The 21,078-nt window shown below is 43.7% G+C and overlaps 1 protein-coding gene across 1 annotated transcript in view; it reads right to left on the minus strand.

The window, feature by feature from the left end:
* PIK3AP1 (phosphoinositide-3-kinase adaptor protein 1) overlaps positions 1 to 21,078 on the minus strand; it is a 115,285-nt gene that overhangs the window by 35,805 nt on the left and 58,402 nt on the right. The window contains exons 4-8 of the mRNA XM_065922989.1: positions 20,469 to 20,613; positions 18,587 to 18,729; positions 17,938 to 18,070; positions 15,260 to 15,456; positions 12,180 to 12,369 (exon numbers count right to left, since the gene is read on the minus strand). Coding sequence (XP_065779061.1) covers positions 12,180 to 12,369; positions 15,260 to 15,456; positions 17,938 to 18,070; positions 18,587 to 18,729; positions 20,469 to 20,613 — 808 coding nt within the window. The remainder of the gene's footprint in view (positions 1 to 12,179; positions 12,370 to 15,259; positions 15,457 to 17,937; positions 18,071 to 18,586; positions 18,730 to 20,468; positions 20,614 to 21,078) is intronic.

The raw sequence follows: 21,078 nt of genomic DNA on the forward strand, positions 1-21,078 counted from the left end.
AAACTTCATATGACATAATTCTAGTTTTGAAACAAGATATTTGTATGTACATAGAAGAAAGCCTGGGAAAAAAATACATCAAAATGCATATAGCGACTATTTCAGAATTAGTATAGGTAGATCACGGACAGTTCAGATTGTGAACATTTTATTTTCTATTTTACACTTTTCTTTGTCTTCCAGATTATCCACAGTGGCTTGTGTTGCATTCATATATGAAGAAAACCCTATCAACACTTTAAAGTCTAGGTAATTATGATCAAGTCTGTACAATTAGATTCCCGAAGCAAAAATAATTTTAGGTTATTAAAAAATAAATTATGAAAAAAAATAAAATAAAATAAATTATGGCTCACCTGTCAATTACCAGGTTATTGATTTAATTATAAAAATACTGATTTTTAAACTTTCCAGTGAGCAGATATGACATTATTACATAGCATAGCTTTCACTCGACCTTATTTCAAACTTTGACAATCTTTTGATAATCAAAATATAAACTTTGTGACCATTAAACACGACACAATATTGAGTGAAAAAGTTGCAGACTGGTGTTTGTAGTATATAAAGTATTTTATATAAAACACTTTGCAGTATATATAGTAATTTATATAAATTTTAATACCTGTAAAATGATACTACATGTGGTTTACAAATTCATAAATATCTAATAAACATATGAAAAGTTGCTGACATGCTGGAAAGGATAAATGCTGAATTCATGGTAGTGGTTACCTCTGGGAGGGAGGGAAGACAATTAGGTGCCAGAAGGGGCTCATAGGGGGATATAATATGTAGTTAAAAAAAAAAAAAGATTTGAGGCAAAAGAAAAAAGAAATATATACTCTTGATGAATCTTTTTTCCAATTCCTTTCCTTTTTTCTACTTTTTCAGTTTAATATTTCTTGAAATAAATGTAGTAAAGACATTACATTGAATATAATCTACCTTGATACCCTCTAGTCCAAAAAGCCCTGTGATTCTAAATGGGAAACTGTTAACTCAGTAAACATCTTTGGTCAACACTGAATTCTATAAACTAAACTGTAGAGATTAAGGTAGCTGTACTGATCCTGAAACATACCTAGAAATATTTTAAAAATAAATCTCAGATAAGAACCCACAATCCATTTCTTAAAAACTGAAGAGGAGAGAAATTCTGCTTATTTGAGATTTCTATTTAAATTGCTTAACTGTGGTTTTATAGAACACTTTCCCCATGAAGTTAGAAAACAAGGGAAGAAAGACATACCTTACAGATGTGTCCTGCTGGTCACAGGGCCCTTCTCTACCCTCCCCACTCCTATCCCTACACCCCTTCACCCCTCAGCTGCCTGACCCTCACCCAGGCAACTTTTGAAATTCCTAACTCACAAAGCAATAGAACACAGAGGAAAAGACCCTGTTGGAAAGACTTGCTTGCATCAGACTTGCATAGAGATGAGGATGCGCTTATCATTGGGCTCTGTTACACCCAGTGCTGCATCCTCCAGGAATCGCAGCCCCCTCAGGCTCCGGCATCTCTAAGAATCTGATGCAGAGCAGCATCAGGACAGTTTTGATCACCAATAATCAAACCTCCCAGCCTGGCAACACCAGGGTGCAAACCTCACACGTATAATCGGTCACCCCCACTGACAGCAGTAAAAGAGTCACACATGGCCTAGCTATTTCACTAACAAAGTTCAGTTTGACAGAACTGATTCCCATATTCAAGACGTAGTTGGAAAAACTGAAGAAGCTACAAAGAGTTAGAAAAACAAAATGTAGAAGAAAAATGAAAGCAGACAGAGCATCCCTGGCTGGATCTCTCATACTTCTATAATAAGGATGAGGGCTTCTGTCCTGGTACTATGACCCCAATCTTAATGTGCTGAGTTTTTTGTGGGTTAAAGAAAGAAGTTAAGAAAGGAAATAGAGAAGAAAAGAATGAGCCCCAGTAATAAGACAGATCAACATCATGATCCCTTAATACAGTGCATGGAGGAGGATGAAATGTCATTGCTATGGTAGTCTTGCTCAAAACTTATAACCGCAGTCCATTCATAGAAAGCATCTAGCAAACCCAACTAAAGGGCATTCTACAAAATAACTGACTGGAGTTCTGCCAGAGTATCCGAGAGGAGGAATGACGGGGAACTGTCGTTATACATTGGAGGAGACTAAGGAGGACGACAGCAGACACTGCGGCTTCCTTTCTAGGAACAGTATCTAGTCTCACCTACAAACAGAAAATGAGCCTTGGGGAAAAACTAGTGAAATTTGAACAAGGTCTAGAGTTTAGTTGGTGGTATTGCACCAATGTTCATTTCACAGCTTTAGTAACCATGGTTATGTAAGATGTTACTATCTGAGAAATCTGGATGAAAGGCATACAGGAAGGGTAACATTTTTGCAACTTTTCTCAAAATCTAAAAGTAGTTCAAAAGTTTGTGTTTTTTTTTTTTTTTTTTTTAGGAGAAGAACAGAGAGGAGGGAAAGAGCTGAGAAAAGGAGAGGAAGAAATGCAAGCGTAAGCTCTAGGAATGACCTACACTGACCCCTTCTTGTCCACCTACACTATCAGGTCACCTTCCAGGAAGTCCTGTGAACCATGTATCCATGGGTACAATGAACGAGGCAGGGCTACCCGTGACAAACAGATCTTTTTATTCTATAGCCACGCCTTCACTGGTGGTTAAGAGCATGGTTTTGGAAGTAGACAAACTAGGATCAGATAAACATCAGTCCTGAGACATTTGTAGAATTATTTCTCTTCCTTGAGGCACTCTAGATGGATGGTGACAGATATGGGCATTTGGGTCGGAATGCGTAGGTTCCAATTTTGATTCTTCCACTTCTGACTGTAGGACTGCAACACCCCGGGCCAATTCACTTCTAGATCCAACTTTTTAGATCCAGCTGATCATTGGGACTTACAAGATGACCATGGGCTACGCTGGCGCCAACCTACTCAGAAGGTTGGAAGATACACACCAGCAGGACAGTACCAAGTCGCCTTCCTCAATCAGGGAGTCTCTGGCCAGTCTCGCAACTCTCATGCAAGGAGACCAGAGCCATATCAGGCAGGTGGAGGGGATGTCCTGGTGCCTCAGAGGAGCAGCATCTCGCAACTCCTGAGTTATATCAGCACCTCCTGAGGCACAGATTCCAAGGTCCCCGTAAGAGGCATCCAGAGATACTGCCTTCAGGGAAGCCCAAAGTATGGTGTCCTTTTCAAGTATTTATAGTTCACATGCAACTCCTTCTAGTTCCAGATGCAACTTGCCAACCAATTAAGGGTCATTTTTATCATAAGCAATGTTGCCTAGAGACATAATGGACATATGGCTCTTATCAGGTTACCAGGGTAACAGAGCGGAAGTCAATGAAGGTCAAATTCTCCTGGAGAAGGGAAATGAGAGCTGTTACATTAACTCTTTGCCCACTATTATCTTGGGCCAAGTTGTTTACATCCTCTCAGGCTCGTTTTCCTGTCTCTAAAATGGTGATAATAATGATACCTTGCAGGGCCCTGGGGGGCTCCTGGGCACAGAGCCTTTCTGTGTCCCAGTTTCATTGATTATAGGAAACAGTCTTCATTCAGCCTCCATGACCTTCCCAGAGTTCCAAAGGGTAGATTCAGGCAGTTGTTAATCAGGGAAGGGTGGACATGTGAGACCAGGGAGAAACAGTCAAGAGCACCTTGGAACAAGGTCGTGTTTCCCCATCAATGAATACACACAACATTATCTTTGAGCTATTCTGCAGACACTGAAATGCCTTCCAGGTGGGAGAAGTTATGGTATGCTGCCCATAAGCATGTAGACCCCAGGCCAGTTGACCCTGAAGGTTGACGATGCTAAGTAGGTTGACTCCTACTTAGCTCATCACCAACCTATCAGAAGAATGTTCACAAGCTGATCACCCCCACTTTTACTATAAAACTTCTCACTGTCTTCCCCAAGTTGGGAAACTCAGTTTTGAGGGCATCAACCCACTATGTCCTCTTTGGCCTGGCAAAGCAATAAAGCTATCCTTTTTTACTTCACCCAAAACTCTGTCTCTGAGATTTGATTTAGCACCGGTGTACAGAGAAGCTAAGCTTTCTGCATCAATAACAGTACATATCACATAGGTTTGTCATGAGTATTTTTTTTTTTTGCCACACGGTGGGGCACATAGGATCTTAGTTCCCTGACCTGGGATCAAACCCATGCCACCTGCAGTGAAAACATGAAGTGTTAACCACTGGACTGCATAAGTATCTTTGAATTGGCTATTCTGGTGGCTCAACGGTAAAGAATCTGCCTACCAATTCAACAGATGCAGGTTTGATTCCTGGGTCAGGAAGATCCCTGGAGAAGGAAAAAGCAACCCACTCCAGTATTCTTGCTTGGAAAATTCCATGGACAGAAGAGCCTGGTGGGCTATAGTCTATGGGGTCACAAAAGAGTCAGACATGATTTAGCGAGTAAACAACAACAAAACAAAACTATCTTTAAATTAGACAAGGAACAGCAGATGCACACTGGCCTCCACACCACTACTCCGTATTCAAGGTAAATATCTTTATTCAATCACTGCCTTCTTTGTGGCCTCAGGATCCTTCTCAACACAGCTTCCCAGGACCTCAACACCAGCTAACTGATGCGGAAATTATTTTTAAAACACTATTTGCCATAGCTGTATTAGGCAGTAAGTCCAAGTGGTAGCAGATACTACCTTTGTAAGAACAAAGAAAAGAAAAACCTCCTGGTTGTTTCAAGTTAATGACAGTTCAAACCCTCAGACTCTAAATTTGACAACCCATGTGTGCATACAACCCAAGCATACAGTAACACAAGAGTAACTGAAATACATAGAAAATTCCAGAAATGAATGGAGTCAGTTTCCAGACAGAAGATATTTTGAAAAGGACAGCAACAGCAACAGATCCTGCATCCCTGGATGCTCAGGCCTTGTACTTCAGATTCTAAGCATTTAACCTTCACCACTGGTCAGTTAAAAATAAACTGAAATGTGCTGAAACCTGCTGATCTAAGGAAAAAAATGCAGAAATCTAAGGAAAAAATTCTTTCATTTCATTGGGAAAAAAAAAGCAACCCAAAACAATAACAAGGAGATTCTGGGACCACAGTCTCCTTTTGGGAAAGCCAGCTGCAGAGTTATACTATGGTTTTTTACAGGAGTAAAAACCCGGAGAAACCATTCCTGGGAAGAAAGAAGCTGGAACAGATGAGTGAAGGCAGGCAGGCACTTAATTAAGGAACGAGTCAAGAGCAAAAATGAATTTTCAAAGATGCTCATGTGATACTCTTCCTGGGACATAAATCTAGATTGCTTAGCTGCAGTGGAAACTCCATTCAGATTATGTGCTACTAATTTAATAGAAAACCTAATCTGAGTATATAATACAGTAAAATATCAGATACTGAGTGACTGTTCTTCTGGAAAAGCTCTCAAACACTGAAAGCAGGCCAAAAGCTTTTTATTTTCAGCAAGTGCTATTGTGAATAGAAAAGAGGCTTAGAGCAAGGAGCAGCATGGTGAAACATTTGAAAAACAAACAAACAAACTTGAAACCTGATTGGTTCTATTTGCACACAGGTAGAAGGATGGCTATGATTGACCATGTCAACAGGAAAATCCAACCTTCCTCCACCCTCATGGAGAAGTGAGGGGAAGGTGAGAGAGAGACAGTGACAGAGAGGCAGAAACAGGGACAGAGAGACAGAGATAGTCACACACATGCAGACGTGGGAGTCAGAGGAGGGGAGAAGGAGAAGGAGAGAGACAATGAGACAGAGAGGAGGAGGGAGTTGTGGAGGGGAGAGAGAGAGATAGAGACACACGGACAGAAAGAGGAGAACTGTAGTCTGAAATCAGAGAGAATGAGAGGTGATTTGCAATGACAAAGAAGAGGCTAATATGAAAGGGTTAGGAGAAGCAGCATGCCAAGTTCTGTGAATTTCTCAGCAGACAAGCAGGGCCTCAATGCGGTTGCTCCTAGTGAGCACACAGACCCTCTGCCTTGCAGGAAGGAATTCACAGGTCAGTTTCCTGGTGGGGTGCAGTGAGTACCACGACTTGCTAAGATCCATTCTACTAGCTACCCTCTCGAGGGCCTCGTGTCATTTTCCCCTGCAGCACTGTCAGTTTGTAGTTGTATATTCAGTTATGCAGTCTCTTTGTTTAATATCCAGCTCTCCCACTAGAAGGGAAGTGCTAGAAGGCAGGGACCATGCTGGCTTATTTGCTGACTCCTTATCACCTGGTGCGGTGACTTAAACACTTGAGTGGATTGATAAATGTTGAATGAATGTGAGAGTGAACAGACTAGTGAAGAAGAAGCAAATGAATACATGGCTATGGAGGTCTTCGGGCTTTGGGAAGAGATCTGGGCATTTTCCAAGCTGAGAAAAGAGAAGGGCAACGCAGGCAGCAGGACCAGCATGGGCGGGGATGGATGGAGACACAGCAAAAAAAAATGGGCAGCCGGGAGCAGCCACAGATGTCCCACCTTTGGGGGCATCTCACAGATGTCTCACTACCACCTATCGGAGAGGTGAGGTCCTTGCATTGTAATGTCAACAAGTAATTTCACACCACAACATCTAGGATGACTTCTTATTTTCTGGAAACTCTCAAAGTCAAGAAATAATCAAACGTCTGTGGTGCAGGGCCTGTGGAGCAGGGCCTGTGGATGATACTTGCTAATGTTAGTAGGAGCAGGTAGCCAAAGAAGCTGGTACATGACCAGATGCAAACTGATTTGTGGGCAGTGCCCTGAGGAAGGCCTGCCCACAGCTGTGCGGCTGCAGAGGCGGGCAAGGTCGCTGCTGGTGGTGAGGAGTTTAACTTAATTAACTTGAAAACATTCAATCCAGTGCTCTTTCACTAACTGCCTATAATTGCAACACCGTTCTGGTACATCTAAAGGACGGAAAAGCTACAGAAGTCGGAAGTGTCTTGAGGTTGCTTTGGCTTCACTAGGTCAGTTTCAGGCCCAGACAAGACAGGAATAGCCAGCTCTGCCTCAGAGTGAGTTCCCTGTGGGTAAGAACTCATGCCACTGCAGGAAGGAAGACTCTTGAGAGAAAAGTGTGCAGATGGGGAAGGGAGCACATTCCAGTAACTTAACAATCAGTAACCTAATGATCTGCTTACAAATGGTCCTTCAGGGGGGCTCAGATCTTACATGGCGGGGCTGTGAGGACCTTCACTGAGGCCCACTGGACCTCAGAGGGGACCCAGCTGACAGAGAAGGACTGTAACCAGAGAGCTCAGGTAAAGAAAACACTGCTGGAGATGATCTGTTACAAAGACGCCAGTTACCAAGGAGGTTGCTAAGAGAAGTCAGCACGTTTGTTAGCTTGGGCCATTAGCTTGGGCCGAGTTGGCTCTCCCCACTGCAGGCAAACTTGATTCACATAAGCAGGTGGAGGAAGCAGGGGCACAAGAGAAAGGTTCAGAGCAGGAGTCCCAGAAGTGGAGCAGCCCTCTGGGATGGATTAGAGTGACACGTCTGAGTTTAGTTTCCAGTAGCAAGACACTGCATCTTTCTCCTTTTTTTCCTTTCTCCTGATGGAGGAAGACAAGCCTCTGAGATATTCAAGCTGCACTAACTCCACAAGAGGATTACCTGGGAAACAGCTGGACCCAGAAGAGGCTCCTGAGGCCTTAGCACCCAGAGCCTCAACAAAGTGACCTAAATGTATTACCTAAGTCAAAGGACCGACAGGAACACTGTGCCATTCTCTGAAGGCAAAGACAGAAGCAAAAGAAGTAAAAGAGAAAAAGATCAATAGAGAGTGAAGTCACCCAGAGAGAGATGTGCCATAATTTTCGTTTAGTGTTTCCATAAGCTTACCCTAAAAACATTTATTTATTATCTAGTATAGTGTGGAACATGATGGTTTAAATTTTGGGGGCTCTTGAACACAAACTTTTCAAGAGAATTGGGAGCAAAGATGAAAGTCTGATAACAAACACATGTAGCTACCACTTGGTGGCAGCATATTTAAACTAAAGACAGCGATGGTGAGGAGTGTGTGTGTGTGTGTGTGTACATGCAAGCACACGCACAAGTTCAGGGGAAGGGCCCCAAAATCTCAGGATCAGAACTCAACACTGCTCCCCAGCCCCTTTCATTCAACACTGGGAGCCTCTCTGACAACCTTCCTACTTAGTAGTTGTTTGGATTCCCTTTGGGGACCATATTACTATCCCCTTTCCAAAATTTAAGTCAGAAAGGGGCAGATTTAAAATGGATAACCAACAAAAACCTATTGTATAGCACGTGGAACTCTGCTCAATGTTATGTGTCAGCCTGGATGGGAGGGAGTTTGGGAGGAGAATAGATACATGTATGGCTGAGTCCCTTCACTGTTCACTTGAAACTATCACAACATTGTTAACTGACTATACCCCAAAACAAAATGTTTTTGGTGTTAAAAAAAAAAGAAAGGGGCAGATTTGTTCCAACACAGTTAGATGACCTCCGGAGCAATGGTATGAGCTGGCCTAGCTGCATCCATTACGTTGTCCTGTGAGCAGATGAGTGAAAGAGCCATTGAGTCAGTTAGTGAATAAACACAGCCTAGTTTCCTTAATATATTTATTTTCAGCTTCTAGGGTTGAATTGTAACAAGGCGAGACACTGATAACCTCTGCTATTCCACTTAGAAATAACTCTCCTTTAAGTATCTGTCCCAGGGCAGGCAAGTGCAGACTTGAGAGGAAGGGCAGGCCAGGAGGGTCCTCCATGCCAGTGGGCAGGTGAGAGCCTTGATCCCTGGGAATCTGCAAACCCAGCTTCCTGACCCAGTTCTCCCTCGACGGGACTTAAGAAAGTTAGTTAGTTTTGGCACCTTAACGGCCATTTCTCTCTAAAATGAAGATGACTATCCTCCAAGCCCCAGATGATCAGATGAGATCACAGAGATAAAATCAGTGCACTGAGAGGAAAGGCCAATGCTCCCAGTGATAACTCTGCTGGGTGCTGTTACAAACATACGTCTTAGATTGATTGGTTTGCCCTGCTTGTTTATGACCTAACCTGCCTTCTCTCCTAGAGTTACTGGCCACTGGTAGTGAAATGAATGGTTCCTCCCCAGGTACCAGTGGCTGCTGCTTCTGGGCCAGTAGTCATTCTCAAGGTTAAAGCACAGACAGAAACACAAATCATATCTAGATTCAGAAAATTCAGAGATTACAGGATCTAGCAAGTGAAAAATGCAGCAGGTTTCCTTTGCCCATTCCTCCAACAGCCGAATTTTACAGCCTGCCTGTCTATGGCCTCCTGCTAGCTCCAAGGCAACCAGAATCTCCCCCTACCCTATCCTGGCCTCATGTAACTTTACAAGTTGCCAACTGGCTGCAGACCAGGCAAGCTCCCTGGCACTCCGCTGCCTTGGAAAGTGCTGGAGAGGCTCAGGGCTCCTGCTGTGAGAGGCCTGGCAGACCAGGAGGAGAGGGATGGCTGCCTTTAGCGTTCCCGCCAGCTCTGCATTGATGTGGTAGGAGGATTCGTGTGCTGGAGCATCCAGAGGCATAACGGGGGTTAAGGCTCTCTGTCAACACTAAATCAACTGCCAATAAAGTGGGGGCTTCTCTCATTGTCCAACTGCTCCACCATAGGGACCCAGGGCAGAAATGTTGATGCATGGTCTCTGGCTTCCCACAGGGGTACTTCTTGTTCTCCAAACGTTCTTTTGTGAATGGGCCTGTGTTCCAGATTGCAAGGGACCGTGTCTCCCCTGCACCCCATTTTCTCACCAACAATGGGGAGAAGTGGCTGAAACACCGATGCTCCAGAATTGCTTGCTGGGTCCATGGAGAGAGGGATGGGTGTGCAAGGGCCACAGGGCACCAGAGGCTGTTTTGTGAGCCAACATCTGGGCCACAGAAAGAGGAAACCAGGCTGGAGCTGCTGGATGGTTTTTCTAAAAAGAAACCAGGACTACAAATTTGTGGTTTTAGATGGAGATTTCTGGAACGGAGTAAGGAATGTAGTCCTAGAGACAGAGAGACTTGGGTTCAGACCTGGGCTGTATCACTTATTAGCTGTGAGACCTTGGGAGAGCTGCTTAACTTCTCTGTGCCTCAGTTTCCCCATTTGTAAAGTGCAGGTAATTAAGAGTATCCCTGTCCGGCTGCTTGAACGATTCAGGGAGGTAGCCGATGCGGATGGTGGGGATGATGCCTTCTCTCCTCACCTCCCTGCTGGGTCACAGCTCATTTGGGAAGAGCTTCCATCAGCACCTCCGGTCCTCCCAGTCAGGTGCTGGAAGAGACTTTCTACCACTCTTTCCCTCTTTCTTCCCCTCCCCCAGAGGAGCAGCCAGTCTGATGGGCAAGCACCTAGCAACCACAGGACCACACCTTCCAGGTGTTGGGGCTGCAGTGTCAAAGGCCCTGTGGTATCAGGGTTCACTTCTGGCCACCCAACCTGCCCACATTTGCGTCTCCAAAACACCCTCTTTATGCCCGCTTTTCTGTGCATAGGTGGGAAAATCAGGCTCCACTCCCTGTGGGGCCAGATCCACACGGTCTTCTTCTCAGGCTGAAAGTTGGCAATACTCAATTCAGCCCATTCCAGAAAGTCCTCTATCAAAAGAGCTGATAGATGCATTGATGAGTATTTGTCTTGTCTTTCTTGAATCTACTAATTAGACCAGAGGGAAGGATAGCGAAGATGTAGGCAGTGTTTCAGAGTTCTTAGCATCTCATAGCAAATAATGGTAACATGAAAAGAAGGCTCTTAGAGGGCCGGCTGTGTGGTCCTCCTGCTAAAACGCTGATATGTGCATTGAAATCCGATGTTATTTAGACCAGTGGTTCTCCAGGGGAGCAGCACTGCCCTCTAGAGGGTATTTGGAAGATTTGTGAGGGTATTTTGTGTTGTCACCATGATACAGGGACACGACTGACATTGAGCAGAAGACAGAAAGAGGCTACAACACCTTCAGTGTGGGGGGACAGGGCTATTTTGGGTCCCTTGTGACTTTAAAATAGTTCGCTAGACCCACACATGTGTTTAAAAAATAACTGCTTATGATATGTATTTATACATATGTGTGTATTCATATAGATCTGTTAATACATATACACATGTGTATATATTTTTAAAATTAATATCAGCAGGTATAAGGAAAAATATTGGCAAAAAATATCTACCAAACTATTTAAAGTGCTATAGTGGTTGGTGGAGTGGAGTCATAGACTTGTAATAACTTGGTTATACATTTTTGTTTCCAATTTTTGGAAGAATGTGCTATTTTTGCTATTGAATAAAACAATTAAGATAAACAAAAAAGGGCAAAATTTGTTAAGCAATTTACAAAACAAATTATGAAGATATGATATTTTGGAAATAAGTTTATTCTACATTAATCCAGTAAAATTAGGTTAATGGTAAAAAAAAAAAAAGGTTTTCATAATTTTCTGAGCCTAGAAGCTAAACTACTTCATTTATAAAATACAACTTGTACTTTTGCATGGTTGTCATATACATTAAAATTTCCAGGAATTCCATTACTATAAAAATGGGGAGGAGAATGTGAGAAATCACTCACCATTTAGGAAAATCCAGGCATTGATGGCAGCACTTCTGGCAGTAGCCAAGTCACCAAAACAACGAACATATCGGCCAGCATTTGAGACTGTGCCAGTGTCAGTGATTCAGAGTGGAGATGACTGCATCTGCCTAATGCACCATGTCCTCAGGTGCAGGTCCCCCTCAGCATTCCTCTCCTAGTTCTCTTCTATATTTCAATCAGGGCAATATTTGATTTCTAAAAATTTCATGTGTATTGTTAGGTAGGTTATATTATACGAATCTCATGTCAGTGTAGTGGATGGGGGAGCATTACAGAATGTGTGCTATAAAAAAGGAACCACTGGGACTGATAAGAGTCAAAAGCCACTGATGTCACTTCTGGGATCTGAAGGCAACACTTTCATCAACTCTGCCTTCCAGGCCCTTGCTTAAACTTTCCCGTAACAAAGCAGGAAGTTTGGAGAACAATTCTGCTTATCATAGCACATAATGACCTGTCTAACTTTGTGTAAAATGGGATCTTCATCTCTCTGGAGCTGGGGTAAGGGTAAGCAAGGGACTTCCCCCACACACAGCAGAAGGAAGAAATGCTTTTGTCAGCAGAAAGACAGAAGCAGAACTGAGCCGGGCTACTTACACAGGTCCTCGGTGGCAGCTGGGACCAAGGCCGCCATGGACTCGTATAGCTCCTCGTCACAGCCGGGGTTGAGGGAGCATTTCATGAGCAGGTCTGTGGACAGGTGGGCCATGGACTCATACACAGAGTCAGCCTCCTCCCCTTGCATCAGCTCCTCTTTAATGTGACTCTTCAGCATGTCCACAGTTTCCTGAAAGAGAGGGAGGGCCCCACGGGCACGCTGACACAGCTGGGCTCTCTGGGCAGTGTCAGGTGCGCGAGTGGGCTTGTGACAGTTTACAAGAATCAGGGTTGCAACTGGGTGTGCAGGTCTGTATTTCCGACCAGACTGAAAGCTCCTTGAGGAGCCAGGCTCCAAGTCTTTGTTCCATGTCCTTTGTTTTCACCTTTGTATCTTCCTCCAACACCAAGGAGCAGTTAGGCACTCAGAGGGGACATCTGTTAAATGTCCAATGCCCGAAGGATACAAATCTCCCACCTTCTCATGAGTGCCTTTGATGTGTCAGGCAAGGGCTAGGGATGGGCTCATGCAGTGTCTCCCGACATCCTTTCCACTGCTGCTTCTGTTCCCTGGCTCACAGATGAGAAAACCAAAGCCCAGAAAAACCTAGTGCCTTACTCAAGAATCCGCAATCCTGGCTTCTGACTTTCCTACCACACCTTCGTGGTTCTGCAAATGGGAACAAATGGCACACAAAGGTGGAACCTTTGCTGATTAGCCAGATGGAAATTCAAATGGGCTAAACAGGGCTGCAGCTAAGTTGCATAGTCAGAAGTCCCTTGGGAACTTGGTTCACCTGTCCTAGTTCCTTACATTAGGCTGCTCCAAAGTGCCTGACAGCACACTTCTCCAAAGTGCCCACCTCAGTTTTAAATCCTGTGTCCAGTGGGAGAGGTGGTCTTGGGTGAAATGCACTGAAGTTGGAGAGACCCCCCCGCCTTTGGTCATTCTGCCTCCAGGTGGTGGTGAAGCCAGAGAGGTGACTTCTCTGAAACCCCTGCACAACTTTTCCTGGTAAGAAACTCTGGTGTTTCACAATCCTTATTTCAGCATCAACCCACAAAAATCCTCATTTTCATCATCACCACCCCACGAGCACTAATCTGCTCTTGACACTCTGCGTTGGTTTCCTGATGAACCCCAAGGAACGGACAACGTGAAAAATGTGGAGTGTTGGAGACTCAGAGTCTGGCTTTTGGTTTTGATATGGTGGAAAGAGGAAACAAATGGGATGGTTCTTTGGAGTCATGAACAACACAGAGGGATGACCTTTGTGGGGCAAAGCTGGAGATGCATTGGTTGAAGTGATTGTAGTCTGAGAACAAAGATGATACGACAAATGTGAACCAGATTAACTTCAGGGCAAACTGGACATGCATCTTTCCATGTCCCTATGACATAAAGTAGGATAACAGGTCCCAGCTTTAGCATCAACTAGGTTCACATACTATCTCCACCCTGACAAGTGTGGGGCCCTTGGCACAACTACTCTGCCTTTTGAGGCCCTATTCTTCCTTTGTTGAAGAAAGATAACAATATTGTCAACTTCAAAGAATAGTGGTGAGAACTCAAGGAGACAATGCACTTGCCAATCAAATAAATGCAATAAATAGTGGTCACTAATATGAACACTAATATACTAATATGCTAAAACACACTAATATGCTCTTAACAAAAACTATTGGCAGGGAAATGAAACACTGCCTTTTATACATTTTTGACTCCAAAGTGAAGCCAAGTAAATGCTTCTAGACTGTTAAGTACCTTTTAGCTTCATTTATGCCAATGATACACCAAATAGGCACTCATGCTATTCTATTCATTCAATATATTTAATCACCCCCCAAATTTTGGGGGCCTTTCTATATACCTCAGTGAGTCACTGCCTTGTAGATTGTCAAGTCCAAGAGAGGTAAGTTTCTGGGGAGGTGTCAGGCTCACTCCTGTCTGACTGGATTGTGTTCATTGTTCCTTTTGAGGTCATAGCCTCATATGAGAGGCTGAGCTATTTTTGCATTGCTGCTGTAAATCGTGAAAATGGAAGAAAACCAGAAAAGGGTGGAGTCACAAAGGGCATCTGCCTCCAAAACAATGGAAGGAATTTGGGGGCATGTAACAAGGCCAAGATACAGGATGAGATTACACTCAAAGAAGGACCCCCAAGTCAATGATCGAGGGGGATCTGTGGATCCTAAACTAGAGAAGCAGTTTAACCTGAAGACAGGCAGAGGCTCAGAAAGAAAGAGGTTGTCAGGAGGTGGGGCCTCACGGCTGGCCTCCCTGTAGCCTCAGTTGCAGAGTTTTACTGTGGTCAGTGCTAAGAAAGGAACCAAGCTTAACAGTTAACCTAGGCTTGACAGTGGGCGAAGCAGCTGGGAACATCCTGCCAAGTACCTTGGAGGTGGGAGGGGGGGCAGCTAGAAAGAGTTGGCATCTGCCCTCAGCAGATTCACTCGACAAATGTCTCTGTAAATTCTTTGAGGGTGGATCTTAGGGCTTTACCTACATTATCTCTTTTTATCCTCAAAACAACCCTAAGAGTAAAACTAGTATCATCTTTCTCCTGCATATGAGGAAACTGAGAGAGAAAGAGGATAGATACATGATTTGCCCAAAGTCATGTGGTTAACAAGTATTGATAAGGAAACTGGACCCAGGTCCATGTGACTCCAGGCTTCCCAAGTGACACTAGTGGTAAAGACCCTGCCTGCCAATGCAGGAGATGTTAAGAGATGTGGGTTTGATCCTGCATTCAATCCTGGGTGGGGAAGATCCCCTGGAGGAGGGCATGGCAACCCACTCTGGTGTTGCCTGGAGAATCCCATGGACAGAGGAATCTGGTGGGCTACAGTCCATGGGTCGCAAAGAGTTGGACACGACTGAAGTGACTTAGAACGCACACATGCACGACATGTGACTCCAGGGCTCCTCTCTTCAGCCCGCGTACACCGGCCCTGCCAGCAGCGGCACATGAGGACATGCTAGAGATGAAGTCCACCCAGATCTCTGGTGCAAAGGCAGCCCCGGGGACCACATGGTGCATTTCCAATTCCCGGGGCCTCCCCCGCCTTGACCTTACCACATACTCGTCGATGAACTGCCGCAGGTCCCGGAAGCCGTGCTTCTCGGCGATGGTGTTAGGATAGTGGCCGTGCTTGTTGGCGACACTGTAGGCCTGTAGGGCTCCCGGGCAGGTGAGCAACAAGGCAGTGAGGTTCTTTAGTCCGTACTTGGCAGCAAAGTGCAACAAAGTGGGCAGCTCTTCATCCCTTTGATCTGAAACATTGTCAAGCAAAATGTAATGATCAGAGAAAGCCCAGGGCACCATGCTCATGGAGATGACACTGGAAACCGAGTGTGGCACCCCGCGGATGCTCAATCTTTGCTTCTTGGTTGACTGATCTAACATCTAATGGCTTTTCCTCTGGGGCACCACTGAAGATGACAGAAGAAATGATACGTCAATTAATTAGCAAATCTATCATGAATATCCTGCCTCCTTTCTCTAAAAGGACTGGAGAATCCTGAGAAATAACACCAGTTCAAAATATGTGGATGTTCTAAGGGTTCTTTAAAAAAACAGCCATGAAGAACAACAGGGATCATGTTTTGAATGTCTCTTCAAATTTCAGAACACTTTCAAATAACTGCTTTATGCTGATTAAACAAAAGAAATCCTGGGACTTCCCTGGTGGTCCAGTGGTTAGGACTCGGTGCTTTCACTACTGTGGGCACATGTTCAATTCCTAGTCAGGGAACTAAGATCCCGCAAACTGTGTGGCACGGCAGAAAAAAAAAATACATCTTCTTAGCTCTTATGTCCAGTTTCATAATATGTGCCAAGTAATCCTGAGGCTGTTAGTTAGACTTTCCATGACCTTTAGTTTTGAACTAGACAATATTTCCAGACTATCTCAAAGGGATCTGGGAGGCTTAACAAGGTGGTTTTCAGTGAGGTCTTTGTTGAGGACAGGCTTTGAGCAATGGTATGAACGTACACAAACCCCAGGATGTCCATTAACCTTCCGATTTGTGAGAAACCAAGTGCTCCTGAGGGTCATTGATCCCCAGGAGCCCCTCCACCTACTAACACGTGATACAGCAAGTCAAACTCACCGGGGAATAGACGTGTTTGTTTTGGGAAGTTGGGGACAAACCTCTTTTTATCATTTTTATAAAAGTTGATTTCTAAGCCCAAAGTGAAAGTGAGGGTCGCTCAGTCGTGTCCAACTCTTTGTGACCCCATGGATTACACAGTCCATGGAAGTCTCCAGGCCAGAGTACTGGAGTGGGTAGCCTTTCCCTTCTCCAAGGGATCTTCCCGACCCAGGAATCGAATCGGGGTCTCCTGCATTGCAGGCAGATTCTTTACCAACTGAGCTATGAGGGAATCCCAAAAGTGATAGATAAACAAACAGATAAATATATGCATATATACATATGTCACATATACATGTGTGTGTGTGTGTGTATAAACATGTATATGTATTTTTTTAATAAGACAAACCCAGGGACATTCTGGTGGTCCAGTGGTTAAGACTTTGCCTTACAATGCAGTGGGTTTGGGCTCAATCGCTAGTCAGGGAGCTAACATCCCACATGTCTTGCAACCAAAAAAAATAGAACATAAACAACAAAAACAATACTGCAACAAATTCAATAAAAACTTTTAAAATGGTCCATGTTGAAAAAAACCTAAAAAAAAAAAAAAGACAAGCCCAGCATCCTATTCACCAGGATATAATCTTTGGAATGAAGGTCTGAAAATGTCCCCAGGATCGCCCGTGATTGTCAAGCTATGATATATTCTTTCCTGAGCCCGAATAGGGAATATAAACACCCACTGAAAGTGATGCAAGAACATTCCACAGTAGGAAAATGGGGAGAGGCAACAAGAAAATGCCCCCAGGAGAAGTACTTGAAGGTAACATAACTTCATCCTTATGGTTCTCAGAGGCTGTGGAAGGATAAAATGCAGGCAGTGAGTAACCAGAGACTTGGGTTCCCCCTGGGCAGTGCAGCTGTGGCGTGAAGGAAAAATGGCATCCACAAAAGTGCCACAACAAGCATCCAGTCCAGTGTGCAGGGCACCATCCCCATGCAAGTGGTTCTCCCAGCTCCCAGCAAAGCACACATGCCCACAAGACTGCTCCTCCCTCGTCAAACAAATAATTGTTTTGTGCCTACTGTGAGCACAGTCCCTGTGTTCATCCAGCTGACAGACCAGCAAAAAAGACAGATAAAGCTGAAGAGTACGAGAACCCGACATGCTAGAGGAGCCTACAGCATGCAGGTGGGACCTACCTGGGGAAGTGCTTCCTAAGCTGCTACAGCAGGAGGGGAGGAAGAAGCTGTACTCTCATAGGTTGAGGTAGCAAGAGGCAGGGTGGAATTTTCATTAGGTGAAAGAAGTTCATACCTTCTGTAGAGCAGAACATAGAAGCCAAGGGAGAGAACAGAGAGGGGTGAGAGCAGAAACACTGCAGGTGCCCCTGGGGAAGGGCTTGTGAAAGGTTAAGCAGTTTGGACCTCAGAAGACAAGTGGGAACCACAGAGGGTATTCAGTAAGGGAGTGAGATATTTGGGCTTATAATTTAGAAGAATCTCAGGCTGACCAGAGAAGAATAACTGTTTCTCAGAGGATGAACGAAAGAGCAGGACCCAGTAGAAAGCATGAACACAGGCTGACTGCATGCTGAAACAGACCAACTGCAATCGACCTGCTGCCTTTTCCTTGAGTTTTGACTGTCGACTTACTTGTCATCATGTCTTCTTCCTCCAGCTGGTTGATTCCAAAGAGGTGCAGCCCACTTGCAGGAATGTTGTTCTTCAGGGACTCCGTTAACAGTTTATCAAGGGTCTCCGTATTGTAGGGCACAATTTTGAAGGCCTAAATACAAAAGTGAAGACGTCAGATTTTAAATCCAGCTATCTCCCAACCTTTTCATACTGTTACATCTTTTTGCCTTAATTGATGCTTTCGAATTGTGTGTTGGAGAAGATTCTTGAGGGTCCCTTGGACAACAAGGATATCAAATCAGTCAATCCTAAAGGGAATCAACCCTGAATATTCATTGAAAGGACTGATGCTGAAGCTGGAACTCCAATACTTTGGCCGTCTGGTGCAAAGAGCCAACTCATTGGAAAAGACCCTGATGCGGGGAAAGATTGAGGTCAGGAGGAGAAGGGGACAACAGAGGATGAGATGGTTGGATGGCATCACCAACTCAATGGACATGAGTTTGAGCAAGTTCTGGGAGATGGTGAAGGACAGGGAAGTCTGGCGTGCCACAGTCCAACTGAGCAACTGAACAACAACAATCTACCACCCAACAGATTTCAGATTGTGAACCCTGAGCAGAAACTATAGGTACAGAAAACTCTGGGGTCCTTTCATCGTCCTTACCTGACACATGAACTCCACAGGATTTGCAGCATTGGACAATAAATTCCCAATTTCCTCCATGTCAGTATAATAGCTGATAATGGTGTCACATACCACTAAGTCCCCGGAATATATCTTCAGAGAAGCATTCCCAGATGAAAGATCTGGATGGAAGAAAAGATACTAAAAAACTGTTTTGTTTTGTTTTTTTTAAGAGTACAGGGGAAAGTCTTCCTGGATTACTTAAACGGTGAAGAAATGAATTGGGAACTGGAACAAAGGGCTTGGAGGTGAACTGTAGGGTTGGGAAGTGAGGAGCAGAGCAGAAGAAGCAGTGGGCAGACTGACATACAGGAGAGCTCTGGGTCAGAGGGATTATCCGCACTGGGTCTGCAATTTAAATTTTCGAAGATTGCATTCTGCTTTACTCACTACTGCAGGCCCCGAGTCACAATAGACAGGAAGAAGAGCTGACTTTAAAGCAGTTTATATAAAGACCAGTGGTCACCAGAGGCGGGAGAGATGCTGGCCAGTGGTCACCAGAGGCAGGGGGGACGCTGGCGGTGGGACTCCACACTTCCACCCATCACACCAGTAGAACTGATTCACTTGCTGTGCTGCCGTCATTACTGTGCACTCTCCCTGAGGGTTCTCTCTTCTACACCACAGGAAGGGGTTTTGAGGGGGAAAGAAAAAATTAAAAATACACCAACCACAAAGATTCGATTCACAAAAGAGGAAATGTGACAAGCAGAGAACATGGAAAAATACTTAACCTCGCTAGTAATCAAAGAAAGGCAAATTAAAACCATGGACTACTTTTTAGAAACATATTAAATTAGCAAAAATATTCAAAGTGACAAGGCCTAGTGTTGGTGATGAGATAGCAGATAAACTTGACAGTAGTAATATCCCATAAAAAAACTAAGCATCATCTTTCAGGACCCTTAAAAATGCCCAGTGTTTCAGGAATTCCATCTCGAGGACACTAACCTGCATGCATAAAGAGGCTCAATACATCATCACTTAAAATAATAAGAAGACAATAAGAAATCAAAAATGACATAAATAGGCAATAATGAGGAAATGAAAATTAAAAGATATTTCTATTCAGCTGAGTGTTATATAGCTTTAAAAATTATGGTTTTAAGATATAGGTTCAATTCAAGGGGCTAGTTTTATAAATTATGGTACATCTACACATTGGATTACCTTGCAACCATTAAGCATCATTTTGCCAAAAGAATATTTATTAACATGGGAAAATATTCACAGTGTATTTTCAGGTAATGATAGTTGGTTGCAAGACAAAGTTATGTACACAGATGTGGGAAAATACAGAAACCAGTGATTTCCTTTGGGGGCATATGGGTAATTTTCCACCTACTTTCTTTTATGGTTACTGTATTCTCCAAGTTTTCTATATTGAGGACACATTACTTTTGTAATAGAAAAAAATTATAAAATTGAGAGTTTCAAAGTCCATGTAATAGTACAGTGGTAAAAGGATGGAGACAGGATAAATGAAGATTACGTAAAGAAAATCAGAATATAAGGTAATAGATACTATCGGAACAAATATGTTTTTAAAAATTAGGAACAAAGGCAAAGAAGACCTAGTGACAGGGTGTCAGATGACTTTATTCCTACTTCTCCTATTTTTCTCTAATTTTAAAAAATGTTAATATATTAACTTTGTAAACATTGTAATATATCGATTTCCTCCCCATCACACATGTATGCTTCTACAACTTCTTTTTCCTTTCAAGAGAATATAACAACCAACCCAAATCTTGGTTGTCACTTTTCTCAATGACTGATAAAGACAGCTGTCAACAAGGTAAAGAAAGAAGGGGCCTCTTCACACGAGGCCTAATTTCTGGAGGTCAATGGGGCTACTTACTGGGAGCTTTCACGGAAACAGTGTACTCATTCTCCAGCTTGGCTTCCACCCTTATCGAGGGAGAATCCTCACGAGAAAATTCGGCTTCTGTTGTCACCTTCTCATCCAACTTACATCTCACGATGACATAGACAGTGGTTTCTGCCTGGAATGGGAGACCAGTCATTGTTCCTTCTCCCTGGCTTTTGGAGCCCCAGCTCTCCCCAGTGAAGCTGCTCCAGAGCAGGGTGGGGTCTACAGTCCAGTGCCAGGCAGTGACTGCTTGCCACAGGTCCCAAAGACCAGTTACAAAGCCCAAGAGTGAACATTTATAACCCTTAATAGCAATTTGATCATCTTATGTCTGTCAAACCCAATAATAATTTTAAAACCTGGGGCTGGTATTTTATATGTCGTTCATTTACTTTTTTATAGCATTTCTTTTTTGTTGTATTATAAAAGTATTGGTCTATGGCAGAATTGGAAACTTGAAAGAACAACATTTTTTAAAAGTTCTTAAAAAAAAAAGTTCTTCACCACAGATAGTTTGAGAAGAAGTATTCTAGATCAGGGTCTTTTCCAATGAGTCGGTTCTTCGCATCAGGTGGCCAAAGTATTGGAGTTTCAGCTT

This window comes from Muntiacus reevesi, chromosome 2, assembly GCF_963930625.1.
Source record: "Muntiacus reevesi chromosome 2, mMunRee1.1, whole genome shotgun sequence".
Lineage (NCBI taxonomy): Eukaryota > Metazoa > Chordata > Mammalia > Artiodactyla > Cervidae > Muntiacus > Muntiacus reevesi.